This window comes from Oppia nitens, unplaced genomic scaffold (assembly GCF_028296485.1).
Source record: "Oppia nitens isolate AA-2021 unplaced genomic scaffold, nextdenovo-longstitch-racon4-pilon3 scaffold2_pilon_pilon_pilon, whole genome shotgun sequence".
NCBI lineage: Eukaryota > Metazoa > Arthropoda > Arachnida > Sarcoptiformes > Oppiidae > Oppia > Oppia nitens.
Window position 1 is genome coordinate 305,680 of NW_026533210.1, and position 20,198 is coordinate 325,877.

General features: G+C 27.3%; 4 protein-coding genes across 4 annotated transcripts; all 4 read left to right on the plus strand.

The window, feature by feature from the left end:
- Nucleotides 1-5,777: 5,777 nt before the first annotated feature.
- Nucleotides 5,778-7,095, plus strand: LOC128955040 (uncharacterized). Its single transcript, XM_054300671.1, has 3 exons — nt 5,778-6,558; nt 6,645-6,819; nt 6,906-7,095. Exons 1-3 carry the CDS (start codon nt 5,778-5,780, stop codon nt 7,093-7,095), a joined length of 1,146 nt encoding a protein of 381 aa, XP_054156646.1.
- A 2,526-nt stretch (nt 7,096-9,621) lies between these two features.
- Nucleotides 9,622-10,986, plus strand: LOC128956250 (uncharacterized). Its single transcript, XM_054301942.1, has 3 exons — nt 9,622-10,449; nt 10,536-10,710; nt 10,797-10,986. Exons 1-3 carry the CDS (start codon nt 9,669-9,671, stop codon nt 10,984-10,986), a joined length of 1,146 nt encoding a protein of 381 aa, XP_054157917.1. The 5' UTR covers nt 9,622-9,668.
- A 2,569-nt stretch (nt 10,987-13,555) lies between these two features.
- LOC128955044 (uncharacterized) lies at nt 13,556-14,873 on the plus strand. Its single transcript, XM_054300676.1, has 3 exons — nt 13,556-14,336; nt 14,423-14,597; nt 14,684-14,873. The coding sequence occupies exons 1-3, from the start codon at nt 13,556-13,558 to the stop codon at nt 14,871-14,873; spliced, it is 1,146 nt and encodes a 381-aa protein (XP_054156651.1).
- Nucleotides 14,874-17,445: 2,572 nt separating this feature from the next.
- LOC128955045 (uncharacterized) lies at nt 17,446-18,763 on the plus strand. The gene is made up of 3 exons (XM_054300677.1): nt 17,446-18,226; nt 18,313-18,487; nt 18,574-18,763. Exons 1-3 carry the CDS (start codon nt 17,446-17,448, stop codon nt 18,761-18,763), a joined length of 1,146 nt encoding a protein of 381 aa, XP_054156652.1.
- Nucleotides 18,764-20,198: the final 1,435 nt, after the last annotated feature.

The window sequence follows — 20,198 nt, forward strand, 5'->3', positions numbered from 1 at the left end:
TTGTTATCGAAACAAATCTTTGTTAATAATAAATGTTTTAAACTATTATAGTCACATCGGAACTATGCCATTAGTAGACTAAGTTTAAATAACTATATTATTAACATTTGTCTGGAGTAGAAAAACAATGTTTTTACAGCAAAATTGTATATAAATTATAAACAATTTATTAAAAACATAACATTATAAAAATTTTAAATTCATATATTACAAGATATATTATTTGCATAAAAAGTTTATTGAATAAAATATATTGTAAATACAAAATATAAATTTAACATTAAAATAACAAAGTAATTAAATTTGATTATATATTATATTATTATTAAATTTTATATATAAATTTACTTAAAAATTTTATAAAATAAATTTTGAATTAATTTGATTAAGTAGCTCAATAGCTAAGTGAGTTTAATATTCACTTAACCGATACTACTTTTTTTTAGTTTTTGGTTGAAGTTTTTTAAATGTTGTAAACACATCATCAATTGGTAATTTATTGGTAATTGCAATTGTAATTAGTGATCTCAGGATATATGACATGTGATTCATCTCTATCCGGTAGCGATAATTTGAAGGCACGTCCTCTTTGTTAAATTTAAAAAAAATTAACTCTTTACCTTTTGTTGATATACCATCATAATCTGTATGTAAAAATTATACATAAATAATATAAATTTTTTAAAATATTATGTTATAATTTTTACATACCTCGTCTAAAAACTTTTTCAGTTATTTCAGATTTATCGCTGCCGGATGGAGTACTTTTTTCATACATTGCATATGTTATACCATTTACTTTTTTAGCCCGTTTTGCTGACGGACCTGCTTTGCCTTTTCCTTTGCGCTTTTTCGAGTCATCATCAGTCTCTCCAATCGCTTCCAGTTCGTTTAGTCCACTTTTTGATGGCAACACTTCCTCAATATCCGAGTCCGACGATGATTCATCCATACCAATAGATGCCAATAATTCAGATCTTTTTTCAGCGGCCATTGCAACAAAATTTTATTTTAAAAGTAATAAAACTGTTATAACTTTTACTATAATTTTAGCTTTAAAAACTGAATGATTATTGAATGTAAAATATATCTCTTTATATACTCAACTTTAATTAAAATTTGTTTTATTAATAACGTTATTAATATACATATATAATAACAACACCCATAAATTTAAATTTATTTTTATTTATAAACTTGAAATATAGTTACAATTATAATAAACTGTAGTACGCCTAAACATTTAAATTTATTTTTATTTATATACTTTAAATATTATTACTATTATAATAAAATGTAAAAACGCCTAAACATTTAAATTTATTTTTATTTATATACTTGAAGTATAGTTACTATTATAATAAATTGTAGAAACGCCTAAACATTTAAATTTATTTTTATTTATATACTTGAAGTATAGTTACTATTATAATAAATTGTAGAAACGCCTAAACATTTAAATTTATTTGTTTTTATATACTTGAAGTATAATTACTATTATAATAAATTGTAGAAACGCCTAAACATTTAAATTTATTTTTATTTGTATTCTTGAAGTATAGTTACTATTATAATAAATTGTAGAAACGCCTAAACATTTAATTTTTTTTATTTATAAGTATTATTAAAACAAAAAATAAACTACGCCTAAAAATTACTTAAATTTATTTTTGTTTACAAACTTGAATTATATGTACTATTAACGCAAATATTAAACTACGCCTAAGAAATACTTAAATTTATTTTATTTATAAACTTGAAAATATATGTATTATTTAAACAAATAATAAACTACATCAAAGTATTATTTAAATTTATTTTTGTTTATAAACTACGCCTAAGAATGACTTAATTTTTAATAATTTAATAAAAAAATATTCTTATTTTATTTTTAAGTTTAAAAAAAATGAAAAATCATTAAATTTTAAAAATATTTTATTTTTTAAAAAATATATAAAATAATATACATATTATATAAAAAAAACTATATATAATAATATATAGAAAAAAATATTTAAAAATGCTGGCCATTACAAAATAGAATGATGGTATCCGCAATCGCAGTTTATCCATAGATTGCCCATTAACATATCCAATTGAAGTAATGGGTCGGCGCAAGGAATAAAGGCGTGGTAGTCCATTAAAACGCATATTTTATGGACTATTTGATGAATAGTTAGGGGTGTTTGGAAACGAACCCCACAATTACATACAATAAAACCACCATCAATTGCCTTTAGATGGTCCATCCTACAGTTTGGACACAGAAGAAGCTGATGGCTGAGGGCGTGTTTGAACGCAGCGCTTTTTGTATACTCTGATTGAGTACGTAGGCCATCCCATCCGAGTTGCTCTTCATAAGCCTTTTCACGTGCCAATGCTTCTTCTCGTAAACGAAGCTGTTCATCGACGTTATTTGTGGATTTGTTGTTGTTATTGATACGAAGGTAAGCAACAATGTTAGCCAATGCGTCAGCTTCCATTTTGTCCGATAGGTGTCGCTTTTGTAATACAAACTTTTAATTATTACTATTAAAGTGTTTAAACTTGTGTGAATGATATTCTTAAATTTAATTCAATATATATATACTCTGAAGTATTTTTATGACCTTAATTTAAACAACTAATATTGGTTGCAATTTATATATGTATAACGCCTTATGTATTATTAATTACTTACTTTATATTTTATTACACTTTTAACTTTGAAATTTTGTTACACCCAAGTTTTAATGTTATTTAAATTAATAATCATTTTTATTATTATATACATATTATGGTTATTAATTAATAATTATACATTACTTAAAGTTACACCCAAGTTTTATTATTAGTATTGGTTACAATATATATATGTATAACGCCTAATGAAATATTGAATATTTATTATATTTTATATTATACTTTTAACTTTGAAATTTTGTTACACCCAAGTTTTAATATACTAATGTTGGTTTCAATATATATATGTATAACGCCTAATGTATTATTGTATACTTACCATATTTTCTATTACATTTTTAACTTTGAAATTTGTTACACCCAAGTTTTAATATAATTGCTAACATATTATGTTTTATCTATAATTAATTTTACTTAAAATATAATTACAGCCAAATTTTAATAAGTTTAATAGTAAAGTAATAACTATTTAATCAAACAATATTTAAATTAAATGAATTTTAATTATATTTATTATGAAAATACATGTAAATTTTATAGTGTTTTTTATTATTTCATATATAACCTAAATTACATTAATATTTTATATATATTATTGTTTACTTTATATTAAGTGTTTTATTTAAATTAGTATATTATATGTTTAATATACTAATTAAATTGTTAGTCTAACAGTTAGTTTACATAATTTTAATTTAATAATGTTTGTATTTTAATTAGATCAAATTAAACAAATAATTTTAAACTAAATTTAAGCTTTAATTTAAACTAAAAACATTTGCACTTAATTGCTATTTAAATATAAATTAATTTAGATTAAAATCATACTAAAATAGTGCAAAAGCTTTAGCTTAGCTAATGCTTTTGCCACTTCAATCAATGTTAATTTACTCATACTATTAAACTTATGTTTAACTAAATGTATTGGGTGAGATATATTAAGAATTTTACTGTACTACCTTATAATACCCGCGTTCGACTAACAATGATTGATTCAACACTAAAGTGTCTCTAGGACGGAATCGATCTCCAGGCTTAAGGCCCGAAAACCCACACCTTAACAGTATACGTATAAAGTTAATACTAAAAGTATAGCTTAAATAAGTATTTAACATTAGTTTCAATGGCTAACTTTTTAACGGTTGACTTTTTTTAGGTTTTGATGACACTTTTAGACATTCAATATTTTTGATTTTTTTTTTTTTTTTTTTTTTTTTTTTTGAAAATTTTTTGAAAATTTTTTGACTAAAAATTTTGAATGTTTTGTATTTTTATACATTGTTATACATTGTATTACATTGTATTGTATACATAAGCATTGTTTGAAGGCTAACAACTTTTACTGTTATACATTATTATAATATAGTATAGTGTTTAATGCAATGTAATGTAATTATTATTAATATAATAATTGTATAAATTTTTCGTAGAGCTTATACCATTCAATTGTTTAATTTTTTCGTAGAGCTAAGTAGACATAAATGTCTATTTTCGTAGAGCTTGTAAAAGTATACAACATATATATTATATTTAAAAGTAATATAAATGTATTTTATTTAATATACAATTTTTTTGTTACTAATATGTAAATATTATAAAATACTTCACTATTAGTTTTTTTAAAGTATTAATGCCAGGGTTTTTAAAAATGCCAGGCATAAATAATATATGCCAATTTTTATAAATGCACTGACCTGACTGCAATTTGAAGGGCATCTATTCGATAATCGATATAAGATATTTGATATTTGATATTCGACATTCGATATTTGATATTCGATATTCGACATTCGACATAAGATATTCGATAATCGGTATTCTACATAGGATATAAAATATTCGTTATTCGACATTCGACATAAGATATTCGATATTCGATATTAATTATTCGACATTAGATATAGGATATGCGATATTCGATATTTGACATTCGACATAAGATATGATATTCGATATAAGATATTCGACATTCGATATTCGTTATTCGACATAAGATATAAGATATTCGATGTACGATATTCGATATAAAATATTCGACATTCGATATAAGATTTTCGTTATTCGATATATGATATTCGATATTCGACATTCGATATAAGATATGCGATATTCAATATAAGATATTCGACATTTGATATAGGATATTCGACATTTGATATTCGATATAGAATATAGGATATTCGATGTAAGATATTCGATATAGGATATTCGACATTTGATATTCGATATAGGATATTCGATATAGGATATTCGATATATGATATTCGATATATGATATTCGATATTCGATATTCGACATTCGATATAGGATATGCGATATTCAATATAAGATATTCGACATTCGATATTTTATAGGATATTCGTTATTCGATATTAATATATATTAAACATCGATATTATCGTAATTTATAAAAAATATAGACATAAATATATGGCATTTATTATTTATGCCTGCGATATGATTAGAGATTAGATTAGAGATTAGATTAGATTGATAAGATAATAAATAGCTAAGATGATACCTAATAAATATACTATTGCCTATTTTTAACTAAATACTACTGTATATATTAATATATATTAAACAAAAAAATTTTAATAGTGAAGATATAGAAAAAATTAATTAATTATTATTACATTAAAAATTTTAAATACTCTATTAATATATTTATTTTACCACTTTATATAGTGTTTGTGTACTTAATGTTTCAAAAAAATAAAAAATAATTATTAATGTGGAATTATTTTTAATTTTCCACTCTATACTAATAAAAAAAAAATTAAAAATAATTGTCCATGATGCAATCCAAAAAATATTAAAATTTTAGACTATCTCACTTGTAAATAGTACTAAGTTTTCAATTTATTACATAATCATTACAAACGTTATTACTGTCTCTGAAAATATTTTATTGTTTGAATGTATTGTTAATTATAGGGATTATTGGGTACCAAATCATCGCTTTGTTATGTATTGACAATACATGTACTATATGTACGACAATAACATAAACAATAAAATATATGATAATATTATTTGCAGATTATTAAGTGTATTATGTATACCATCATCACTGGTGACGGTGGCGGCGATAATGGCATACAATAAGTGTCAAACAAATAGCAACAATAATCGTAACCAACTGTTGTTGTTGTCTTCAAATGGCAAATGGTTTCAAACCAATTGGTTTAAATCATTACCGAATCGGTGGCCAACAATACGATCGGTATATACTATCAATGATGACATCGATATCGATAGCGTTAAGTTCCAGTGCGACCAATCAGTTGTCCAAATAATGATACCGTCACTGATGGACAACCAGAAAATAGTTGGAAACGGTAGCGGATTTCGGTTGAAAGCCATGGAAATGTCTATTATTACTAATGCACATGTAGTCCAAGGAAGTCATTTAATCCAATTGATTATGTATTTTGATGGTTGGCTTGAGTTGCTATTGCCGGCTTCGGTAGTCTATTGTGAACCGCACCGGGATCTGGCACTGATTCAGCTAATGAATCCGCGAAAAGATTATTTTCGCGCCCAACCGTTCGACACCAAGACAACCGATATTTTTGGCAAACCAGTGGCCAGTATTGGTCCGACACAGACCGCAGGCGAAAAATCGTGTCAATCGGGTATTATACAGACAACGGGTATTACTGTTCGGCAACAACAGTGTGGCCAATCTGGACATATATATCCATCGTTTATTGACGACAACAGGTGTCCACTCGTACAACATTCGGCACCCATATTACACGGCTATTCGGGTGGTCCGGCCCTGACATCCGAGGCCAATGTTATCGGCGTTCAGCTAATGGTTTCACTTATACAGGATTTTGCTTTTGCCATCACTTGCACCGATATATTAGGTAATAATAATAATTAATTATAATCTATTTATTGTGAATATATATATATATATAGTATATATATATGGATATAATTTTTTTTATAGATTTTATTGAAAATAGTAAACGGTATGCAAATAGTCTAAATGTTAGACAATTGAATCGCACAGTAGGCTATACATTGAGACCGGGATTGAAATTAGGACTTATTATATTCAATACTATTGATGACAATAATACTGATCTGATAATTGATAATACATTACCCGAATCCGTGAATTAGTAAGTAATTAATTGTTTGAAATAGTTTTACTTTAAGTATTTTTTTAATATCATTTTATATATTTTTTTTGTTATTGTTTGAACAGTAAATTTATTGGCCATCAAATTTCGGATACAAATATCCAACAAATAGCTAACAAACTCAATGGTCTAACCCGTGATAACAATATTATTGCATTGACTATGAGGTCTATGGCGGACACTACCAACCAATCGGAGTTAATGTCGATGACTGCCATTGATTATACTCAACAAAATTTACCCATTATTTTCTAATTATTATTAATTGTATTTCTATATAATTTTTATTGTTCATAAAATCTTGTTTTTTATTATTATTATTTTATATTAATATATATATATTATATTTAAAAGTAATATAAATGTATTTTATTTAATATACAATTTTTTTGTTACTAATATGTAAATATTATAAAATACTTCACTATTAGTTTTTTTAAAGTATTAATGCCAGGGTTTTTAAAAATGCCAGGCATAAATAATAGATGCCAATTTTTATAAATGCACTGACCTGACTGCAATTTGATGGGCATCTATTCGATAATCGATATAAGATATAAGATATTCGATGTAAGATATAAGATATTCGACATAAGATATTCGTTATTCGACATTAGATATAAGATATGCGACATTCGATATTCGACATAAGATATGATATTCGATGTAAGATATTCGATATAAAATATTCGACATTCGATATAGGATATTCGATATAAGATATTCGATATAGGATATTCGATATTCAACATTCGACATTCGATATAGGATATTCGATATAGGATATTCGATATAAGATAGTCGATATAGGATATTCGATATTCAACATTCGACATTCGATATAGGATATTCGACATTCGATATAGCATATTCGATATTCGTTATTCGACATTAGATATAAGATATGCGACATTCTACATTCGACATTCGACATTCGACATTCGACATAAGATATAAGATATTCGATGTAAGATATTCGACATTCGATATAGGATATTCGACATTTGATATTCGATATAGGATATTCGATATAATATATTCGATATATGATATTCGATATATGATATTCGATATATGATATTCGATATTCGACATTCGACATTCGATATAGGATATGCGATGTTCAATATAAGATATTCGACATTCGATATAGAATATTCGATATAAGATATTCGATATAGGATATTCGATATTCAACATTCGACATTCGATATAGGATATTCGATATAGGATATTCGATATAAGATAGTCGATATAGGATATTCGATATTCAACATTCGACATTCGATATAGGATATTCGACATTCGATATAGCATATTCGATATTCGTTATTCGACATTAGATATAAGATATGCGACATTCTACATTCGACATTCGACATTCGACATTCGACATAAGATATAAGATATTCGATATAGAATATAGGATATTCGATGTAAGATATTCGACATTCGATATAGGATATTCGACATTTGATATTCGATATAGGATATTCGATATAATATATTCGATATATGATATTCGATATATGATATTCGATATATGATATTCGATATTCGACATTCGACATTCGATATAGGATATGCGATATTCAATATAAGATATTCGACATTCGATATAGAATATAGGATATTCGATATTCGATATTCGTTATTCGACATTAGATATAAGATATGCGACATTCGACATTCGACAAGATATTCGATATAAAATATTCGACATTCGACATTCGATATAAGATATTCGACATTCGATATAGGATATTCGATATTCGACATAAGATATAAGATATTCGATATAAAATATTCGACATTCGACATTCGATATTCGTTATTCGATATTCGACATTTGATATTCGACATTTGATATTCGACATAGAATATAGGATATTCGATATAAAATATTCGACATTCGATATAGGATATTCGACATTCGACATTCGACATTCGATATAGGATATGCGATATTCAATATAAGATATTCGACATTCGATATAGGATATTCGTTATTCGATATTAGTATTTCGATATTAGTAATTCGATATTAGTAATTCGATATAGAATATTCGATATAGGATATTAGAAGTTCGATATGATTAGAGATTAGATTATAGATTAGATTAGATTGATAAGATAATAAATAGCTAAGATGATACCTAATAAATATACTATTGCCTATTTTTAACTAAATACTACTGTATATACTACTAATATATATTAAACATCTATAAATCGTAATTTATAAAAAATATAGACATAAATATATGGCATTTATTATTTATGCCTGCCATTTTTAAAACCCTGGTATTAATATTTAAAAAAAATTAATAGTGAAGATATAGAAAAAATTAATTATTTAGTTATTATTACATTAAAAATTTTAAATACTCTATTAATATATTTATTTTACCACTTTATATAGTGTTTGTGTACTTAATGTTTCAAAAAAATAAAAAATAATTATTAATGTGGAATTATTTTTAATTTTCCACTCTATACTAATAAACAAAAATCAAAAATAATTGTCCATGATGCAATCCAGGAAAATATTAATTTTTTAGACTATCTCACTTGTAAATAGTACTAAGTTTTCAATTTATTACATAATCATTACAAACGTTATTACTGTTTCTGAAAATATTGTATTCATTGAATGTATTATCAATTATACGGTTTATTGGGTACCAAATCATCGCTTCACTGTATATGTAAAGTACATGTACTATATGTACGACAATAACATAAACAATAAAATATATGATAATATTATTTGCAGATTATTAAGTGTATTATGTATACCATCATCACTGGTGACGGTGGCGGCGATAATGGCATACAATAAGTGTCAAACAAATAGCAACAATAATCGTAACCAACTGTTGTTGTTGTCTTCAAATGGCAAATGGTTTCAAACCAATTGGTTTAAATCATTACCGAATCGGTGGCCAACAATACGATCGGTATATACTATCAATGATGACATCGATATCGATAGCGTTAAGTTCCAGTGCGACCAATCAGTTGTCCAAATAATGATACCGTCACTGATGGACAACCAGAAAATAGTTGGAAACGGTAGCGGATTTCGGTTGAAAGCCATGGAAATGTCTATTATTACTAATGCACATGTAGTCCAAGGAAGTCATTTAATCCAATTGATTATGTATTTTGATGGTTGGCTTGAGTTGCTATTGCCGGCTTCGGTAGTCTATTGTGAACCGCACCGGGATCTGGCACTGATTCAGCTAATGAATCCGCGAAAAGATTATTTTCGCGCCCAACCGTTCGACACCAAGACAACCGATATTTTTGGCAAACCAGTGGCCAGTATTGGTCCGACACAGACCGCAGGCGAAAAATCGTGTCAATCGGGTATTATACAGACAACGGGTATTACTGTTCGGCAACAACAGTGTGGCCAATCTGGACATATATATCCATCGTTTATTGACGACAACAGGTGTCCACTCGTACAACATTCGGCACCCATATTACACGGCTATTCGGGTGGTCCGGCCCTGACATCCGAGGCCAATGTTATCGGCGTTCAGCTAATGGTTTCACTTATACAGGATTTTGCTTTTGCCATCACTTGCACCGATATATTAGGTAATAATAATAATTAATTATAATCTATTTATTGTGAATATATATATATATATAGTATATATATATGGATATAATTTTTTTTATAGATTTTATTGAAAATAGTAAACGGTATGCAAATAGTCTAAATGTTAGACAATTGAATCGCACAGTAGGCTATACATTGAGACCGGGATTGAAATTAGGACTTATTATATTCAATACTATTGATGACAATAATACTGATCTGATAATTGATAATACATTACCCGAATCCGTGAATTAGTAAGTAATTAATTGTTTGAAATAGTTTTACTTTAAGTATTTTTTTAATATCATTTTATATATTTTTTTTGTTATTGTTTGAACAGTAAATTTATTGGCCATCAAATTTCGGATACAAATATCCAACAAATAGCTAACAAACTCAATGGTCTAACCCGTGATAACAATATTATTGCATTGACTATGAGGTCTATGGCGGACACTACCAACCAATCGGAGTTAATGTCGATGACTGCCATTGATTATACTCAACAAAATTTACCCATTATTTTCTAATTATTATTAATTGTATTTCTATATAATTTTTATTGTTCATAAAATCTTGTTTTTTATTATTATTATTTTATATTAATATATATATATTATATTTAAAAGTAATATAAATGTATTTTATTTAATATACAATTTTTTTGTTACTAATATGTAAATATTATAAAATACTTCACTATTAGTTTTTTTAAAGTATTAATGCCAGGGTTTTTAAAAATGCCAGGCATAAATAATAGATGCCAATTTTTATAAATGCACTGACCTGACTGCAATTTGATGGGCATCTATTCGATAATCGATATAAGATATAAGATATTCGATGTAAGATATAAGATATTCGACATAAGATATTCGTTATTCGACATTAGATATAAGATATGCGACATTCGATATTCGACATAAGATATGATATTCGATGTAAGATATTCGATATAAAATATTCGACATTCGATATAGGATATTCGATATAAGATATTCGATATAGGATATTCGATATTCAACATTCGACATTCGATATAGGATATTCGATATAGGATATTCGATATAAGATAGTCGATATAGGTATTCGATATTCAACATTCGACATTCGATATAGGATATTCGACATTCGATATAGCATATTCGATATTCGTTATTCGACATTAGATATAAGATATGCGACATTCTACATTCGACATTCGACATTCGACATTCGACATAAGATATAAGATATTCGATGTAAGATATTCGACATTCGATATAGGATATTCGACATTTGATATTCGATATAGGATATTCGATATAATATATTCGATATATGATATTCGATATATGATATTCGATATATGATATTCGATATTCGACATTCGACATTCGATATAGGATATGCGATGTTCAATATAAGATATTCGACATTCGATATAGAATATTCGATATAAGATATTCGATATAGGATATTCGATATTCAACATTCGACATTCGATATAGGATATTCGATATAGGATATTCGATATAAGATAGTCGATATAGGATATTCGATATTCAACATTCGACATTCGATATAGGATATTCGACATTCGATAAGCATATTCGATATTCGTTATTCGACATTAGATATAAGATATGCGACATTCTACATTCGACATTCGACATTCGACATTCGACATAAGATATAAGATATTCGATATAGAATATAGGATATTCGATGTAAGATATTCGACATTCGATATAGGATATTCGACATTTGATATTCGATATAGGATATTCGATATAATATATTCGATATATGATATTCGATATATGATATTCGATATATGATATTCGATATTCGACATTCGACATTCGATATAGGATATGCGATATTCAATATAAGATATTCGACATTCGATATAGAATATAGGATATTCGATATTCGATATTCGTTATTCGACATTAGATATAAGATATGCGACATTCGACATTCGACAAGATATTCGATATAAAATATTCGACATTCGACATTCGATATAAGATATTCGACATTCGATATAGGATATTCGATATTCGACATAAGATATAAGATATTCGATATAAAATATTCGACATTCGACATTCGATATTCGTTATTCGATATTCGACATTTGATATTCGACATTTGATATTCGACATAGAATATAGGATATTCGATATAAAATATTCGACATTCGATATAGGATATTCGACATTCGACATTCGACATTCGATATAGGATATGCGATATTCAATATAAGATATTCGACATTCGATATAGGATATTCGTTATTCGATATTAGTATTTCGATATTAGTAATTCGATATTAGTAATTCGATATAGAATATTCGATATAGGATATTAGAAGTTCGATATGATTAGAGATTAGATTATAGATTAGATTAGATTGATAAGATAATAAATAGCTAAGATGATACCTAATAAATATACTATTGCCTATTTTTAACTAAATACTACTGTATATACTACTAATATATATTAAACATCTATAAATCGTAATTTATAAAAAATATAGACATAAATATATGGCATTTATTATTTATGCCTGCCATTTTTAAAACCCTGGTATTAATATTTAAAAAAAATTAATAGTGAAGATATAGAAAAAATTAATTATTTAGTTATTATTACATTAAAAATTTTAAATACTCTATTAATATATTTATTTTACCACTTTATATAGTGTTTGTGTACTTAATGTTTCAAAAAAATAAAAAATAATTATTAATGTGGAATTATTTTTAATTTTCCACTCTATACTAATAAAAAAAATTAAAAATAATTGTCCATGATGCAATCCAAAAAATATTAAAATTTTAGACTATCTCACTTGTAAATAGTACTAAGTTTTCAATTTATTACATAATCATTACAAACGTTATTACTGTCTCTGAAAATATTTTATTGTTTGAATGTATTGTTAATTATAGGGATTATTGGGTACCAAATCATCGCTTTGTTATGTATTGACAATACATGTACTATATGTACGACAATAACATAAACAATAAAATATATGATAATATTATTTGCAGATTATTAAGTGTATTATGTATACCATCATCACTGGTGACGGTGGCGGCGATAATGGCATACAATAAGTGTCAAACAAATAGCAACAATAATCGTAACCAACTGTTGTTGTTGTCTTCAAATGGCAAATGGTTTCAAACCAATTGGTTTAAATCATTACCGAATCGGTGGCCAACAATACGATCGGTATATACTATCAATGATGACATCGATATCGATAGCGTTAAGTTCCAGTGCGACCAATCAGTTGTCCAAATAATGATACCGTCACTGATGGACAACCAGAAAATAGTTGGAAACGGTAGCGGATTTCGGTTGAAAGCCATGGAAATGTCTATTATTACTAATGCACATGTAGTCCAAGGAAGTCATTTAATCCAATTGATTATGTATTTTGATGGTTGGCTTGAGTTGCTATTGCCGGCTTCGGTAGTCTATTGTGAACCGCACCGGGATCTGGCACTGATTCAGCTAATGAATCCGCGAAAAGATTATTTTCGCGCCCAACCGTTCGACACCAAGACAACCGATATTTTTGGCAAACCAGTGGCCAGTATTGGTCCGACACAGACCGCAGGCGAAAAATCGTGTCAATCGGGTATTATACAGACAACGGGTATTACTGTTCGGCAACAACAGTGTGGCCAATCTGGACATATATATCCATCGTTTATTGACGACAACAGGTGTCCACTCGTACAACATTCGGCACCCATATTACACGGCTATTCGGGTGGTCCGGCCCTGACATCCGAGGCCAATGTTATCGGCGTTCAGCTAATGGTTTCACTTATACAGGATTTTGCTTTTGCCATCACTTGCACCGATATATTAGGTAATAATAATAATTAATTATAATCTATTTATTGTGAATATATATATATATATAGTATATATATATGGATATAATTTTTTTTATAGATTTTATTGAAAATAGTAAACGGTATGCAAATAGTCTAAATGTTAGACAATTGAATCGCACAGTAGGCTATACATTGAGACCGGGATTGAAATTAGGACTTATTATATTCAATACTATTGATGACAATAATACTGATCTGATAATTGATAATACATTACCCGAATCCGTGAATTAGTAAGTAATTAATTGTTTGAAATAGTTTTACTTTAAGTATTTTTTTAATATCATTTTATATATTTTTTTTGTTATTGTTTGAACAGTAAATTTATTGGCCATCAAATTTCGGATACAAATATCCAACAAATAGCTAACAAACTCAATGGTCTAACCCGTGATAACAATATTATTGCATTGACTATGAGGTCTATGGCGGACACTACCAACCAATCGGAGTTAATGTCGATGACTGCCATTGATTATACTCAACAAAATTTACCCATTATTTTCTAATTATTATTAATTGTATTTCTATATAATTTTTATTGTTCATAAAATCTTGTTTTTTATTATTATTATTTTATATTAATATATATATATTATATTTAAAAGTAATATAAATGTATTTTATTTAATATACAATTTTTTTGTTACTAATATGTAAATATTATAAAATACTTCACTATTAGTTTTTTTAAAGTATTAATGCCAGGGTTTTTAAAAATGCCAGGCATAAATAATAGATGCCAATTTTTATAAATGCACTGACCTGACTGCAATTTGATGGGCATCTATTCGATAATCGATATAAGATATAAGATATTCGATGTAAGATATAAGATATTCGACATAAGATATTCGTTATTCGACATTAGATATAAGATATGCGACATTCGATATTCGACATAAGATATGATATTCGATGTAAGATATTCGATATAAAATATTCGACATTCGATATAGGATATTCGATATAAGATATTCGATATAGGATATTCGATATTCAACATTCGACATTCGATATAGGATATTCGATATAGGATATTCGATATAAGATAGTCGATATAGGATATTCGATATTCAACATTCGACATTCGATATAGGATATTCGACATTCGATATAGCATATTCGATATTCGTTATTCGACATTAGATATAAGATATGCGACATTCTACATTCGACATTCGACATTCGACATTCGACATAAGATATAAGATATTCGATGTAAGATATTCGACATTCGATATAGGATATTCGACATTTGATATTCGATATAGGATATTCGATATAATATATTCGATATATGATATTCGATATATGATATTCGATATATGATATTCGATATTCGACATTCGACATTCGATATAGGATATGCGATGTTCAATATAAGATATTCGACATTCGATATAGAATATTCGATATAAGATATTCGATATAGGATATTCGATATTCAACATTCGACATTCGATATAGGATATTCGATATAGGATATTCGATATAAGATAGTCGATATAGGATATTCGATATTCAACATTCGACATTCGATATAGGATATTCGACATTCGATATAGCATATTCGATATTCGTTATTCGACATTAGATATAAGATATGCGACATTCTACATTCGACATTCGACATTCGACATTCGACATAAGATATAAGATATTCGATATAGAATATAGGATATTCGATGTAAGATATTCGACATTCGATATAGGATATTCGACATTTGATATTCGATATAGGATATTCGATATAATATATTCGATATATGATATTCGATATATGATATTCGATATATGATATTCGATATTCGACATTCGACATTCGATATAGGATATGCGATATTCAATATAAGATATTCGACATTCGATATAGAATATAGGATATTCGATATTCGATATTCGTTATTCGACATTAGATATAAGATATGCGACATTCGACATTCGACAAGATATTCGATATAAAATATTCGACATTCGACATTCGATATAAGATATTCGACATTCGATATAGGATATTCGATATTCGACATAAGATATAAGATATTCGATATAAAATATTCGACATTCGACATTCGATATTCGTTATTCGATATTCGACATTTGATATTCGACATTTGATATTCGACATAGAATATAGGATATTCGATATAAAATATTCGACATTCGATATAGGATATTCGACATTCGACATTCGACATTCGATATAGGATATGCGATATTCAATATAAGATATTCGACATTCGATATAGGATATTCGTTATTCGATATTAGTATTTCGATATTAGTAATTCGATATTAGTAATTCGATATAGAATATTCGATATAGGATATTAGAAGTTCGATATGATTAGAGATTAGATTATAGATTAGATTAGATTGATAAGATAATAAATAGCTAAGATGATACCTAATAAATATACTATTGCCTATTTTTAACTAAATACTACTGTATATACTACTAATATATATTAAACATCTATAAATCGTAATTTATAAAAAATATAGACATAAATATATGGCATTTATTATTTATGCCTGCCATTTTTAAAACCCTGGTATTAATATTTAAAAAAAATTAATAGTGAAGATATAGAAAAAATTAATTATTTAGTTATTATTACATTAAAAATTTTAAATACTCTATTAATATATTTATTTTACCACTTTATATAGTGTTTGTGTACTTAATGTTTCAAAAAAATAAAAAATAATTATTAATGTGGAATTATTTTTAATTTTCCACTCTATACTAATAAAAAAAAATTAAAAATAATTGTCCATGATGCAATCCAAAAAATATTAAAATTTTAGACTATCTCACTTGTAAATAGTACTAAGTTTTCAATTTATTACATAATCATTACAAACGTTATTACTGTCTCTGAAAATATTTTATTGTTTGAATGTATTGTTAATTATAGGGATTATTGGGTACCAAATCATCGCTTTGTTATGTATTGACAATACATGTACTATATGTACGACAATAACATAAACAATAAAATATATGATAATATTATTTGCAGATTATTAAGTGTATTATGTATACCATCATCACTGGTGACGGTGGCGGCGATAATGGCATACAATAAGTGTCAAACAAATAGCAACAATAATCGTAACCAACTGTTGTTGTTGTCTTCAAATGGCAAATGGTTTCAAACCAATTGGTTTAAATCATTACCGAATCGGTGGCCAACAATACGATCGGTATATACTATCAATGATGACATCGATATCGATAGCGTTAAGTTCCAGTGCGACCAATCAGTTGTCCAAATAATGATACCGTCACTGATGGACAACCAGAAAATAGTTGGAAACGGTAGCGGATTTCGGTTGAAAGCCATGGAAATGTCTATTATTACTAATGCACATGTAGTCCAAGGAAGTCATTTAATCCAATTGATTATGTATTTTGATGGTTGGCTTGAGTTGCTATTGCCGGCTTCGGTAGTCTATTGTGAACCGCACCGGGATCTGGCACTGATTCAGCTAATGAATCCGCGAAAAGATTATTTTCGCGCCCAACCGTTCGACACCAAGACAACCGATATTTTTGGCAAACCAGTGGCCAGTATTGGTCCGACACAGACCGCAGGCGAAAAATCGTGTCAATCGGGTATTATACAGACAACGGGTATTACTGTTCGGCAACAACAGTGTGGCCAATCTGGACATATATATCCATCGTTTATTGACGACAACAGGTGTCCACTCGTACAACATTCGGCACCCATATTACACGGCTATTCGGGTGGTCCGGCCCTGACATCCGAGGCCAATGTTATCGGCGTTCAGCTAATGGTTTCACTTATACAGGATTTTGCTTTTGCCATCACTTGCACCGATATATTAGGTAATAATAATAATTAATTATAATCTATTTATTGTGAATATATATATATATATAGTATATATATATGGATATAATTTTTTTTATAGATTTTATTGAAAATAGTAAACGGTATGCAAATAGTCTAAATGTTAGACAATTGAATCGCACAGTAGGCTATACATTGAGACCGGGATTGAAATTAGGACTTATTATATTCAATACTATTGATGACAATAATACTGATCTGATAATTGATAATACATTACCCGAATCCGTGAATTAGTAAGTAATTAATTGTTTGAAATAGTTTTACTTTAAGTATTTTTTTAATATCATTTTATATATTTTTTTTGTTATTGTTTGAACAGTAAATTTATTGGCCATCAAATTTCGGATACAAATATCCAACAAATAGCTAACAAACTCAATGGTCTAACCCGTGATAACAATATTATTGCATTGACTATGAGGTCTATGGCGGACACTACCAACCAATCGGAGTTAATGTCGATGACTGCCATTGATTATACTCAACAAAATTTACCCATTATTTTCTAATTATTATTAATTGTATTTCTATATAATTTTTATTGTTCATAAAATCTTGTTTTTTATTATTATTATTTTATATTAATATATATATATTATATTTAAAAGTAATATAAATGTATTTTATTTAATATACAATTTTTTTGTTACTAATATGTAAATATTATAAAATACTTCACTATTAGTTTTTTTAAAGTATTAATGCCAGGGTTTTTAAAAATGCCAGGCATAAATAATAGATGCCAATTTTTATAAATGCACTGACCTGACTGCAATTTGATGGGCATCTATTCGATAATCGATATAAGATATAAGATATTCGATGTAAGATATAAGATATTCGACATAAGATATTCGTTATTCGACATTAGATATAAGATATGCGACATTCGATATTCGACATAAGATATGATATTCGATGTAAGATATTCGATATAAAATATTCGACATTCGATATAGGATATTCGATATAAGATATTCGATATAGGATATTCGATATTCAACATTCGACATTCGATATAGGATATTCGATATAGGATATTCGATATAAGATAGTCGATATAGGATATTCGATATTCAACATTCGACATTCGATATAGGATATTCGACATTCGATATAGCATATTCGATATTCGTTATTCGACATTAGATATAAGATATGCGACATTCTACATTCGACATTCGACATTCGACATTCGACATAAGATATAAGATATTCGATGTAAGATATTCGACATTCGATATAGGATATTCGACATTTGATATTCGATATAGGATATTCGATATAATATATTCGATATATGATATTCGATATATGATATTCGATATATGATATTCGATATTCGACATTCGACATTCGATATAGGATATGCGATGTTCAATATAAGATATTCGACATTCGATATAGAATATTCGATATAAGATATTCGATATAGGATATTCGATATTCAACATTCGACATTCGATATAGGATATTCGATATAGGATATTCGATATAAGATAGTCGATATAGGATATTCGATATTCAACATTCGACATTCGATATAGGATATTCGACATTCGATATAGCATATTCGATATTCGTTATTCGACATTAGATATAAGATATGCGACATTCTACATTCGACATTCGACATTCGACATTCGACATAAGATATAAGATATTCGATATAGAATATAGGATATTCGATGTAAGATATTCGACATTCGATATAGGATATTCGACATTTGATATTCGATATAGGATATTCGATATAATATATTCGATATATGATATTCGATATATGATATTCGATATATGATATTCGATATTCGACATTCGACATTCGATATAGGATATGCGATATTCAATATAAGATATTCGACATTCGATATAGAATATAGGATATTCGATATTCGATATTCGTTATTCGACATTAGATATAAGATATGCGACATTCGACAT

Excerpts from the sequence above, each read along its gene's own strand:
- LOC128956250 (XM_054301942.1), top strand. The coding sequence starts at position 9,669 with ATGGCATACAATAAGTGTCAAACAAATAGCAACAATAATCGTAACCAA. Across the intron at positions 10,450-10,535 it reads CACTTGCACCGATATATTAG|ATTTTATTGAAAATAGTAAA; the intron begins GTAATAATAATA and ends TTTTTTTTATAG. Across the intron at positions 10,711-10,796 it reads TTACCCGAATCCGTGAATTA|TAAATTTATTGGCCATCAAA; the intron begins GTAAGTAATTAA and ends TTGTTTGAACAG.
- LOC128955040 (XM_054300671.1), top strand. The coding sequence starts at position 5,778 with ATGGCATACAATAAGTGTCAAACAAATAGCAACAATAATCGTAACCAA. Across the intron at positions 6,559-6,644 it reads CACTTGCACCGATATATTAG|ATTTTATTGAAAATAGTAAA; the intron begins GTAATAATAATA and ends TTTTTTTTATAG. Across the intron at positions 6,820-6,905 it reads TTACCCGAATCCGTGAATTA|TAAATTTATTGGCCATCAAA; the intron begins GTAAGTAATTAA and ends TTGTTTGAACAG.
- LOC128955045 (XM_054300677.1), top strand. The coding sequence starts at position 17,446 with ATGGCATACAATAAGTGTCAAACAAATAGCAACAATAATCGTAACCAA. Across the intron at positions 18,227-18,312 it reads CACTTGCACCGATATATTAG|ATTTTATTGAAAATAGTAAA; the intron begins GTAATAATAATA and ends TTTTTTTTATAG. Across the intron at positions 18,488-18,573 it reads TTACCCGAATCCGTGAATTA|TAAATTTATTGGCCATCAAA; the intron begins GTAAGTAATTAA and ends TTGTTTGAACAG.
- LOC128955044 (XM_054300676.1), top strand. The coding sequence starts at position 13,556 with ATGGCATACAATAAGTGTCAAACAAATAGCAACAATAATCGTAACCAA. Across the intron at positions 14,337-14,422 it reads CACTTGCACCGATATATTAG|ATTTTATTGAAAATAGTAAA; the intron begins GTAATAATAATA and ends TTTTTTTTATAG. Across the intron at positions 14,598-14,683 it reads TTACCCGAATCCGTGAATTA|TAAATTTATTGGCCATCAAA; the intron begins GTAAGTAATTAA and ends TTGTTTGAACAG.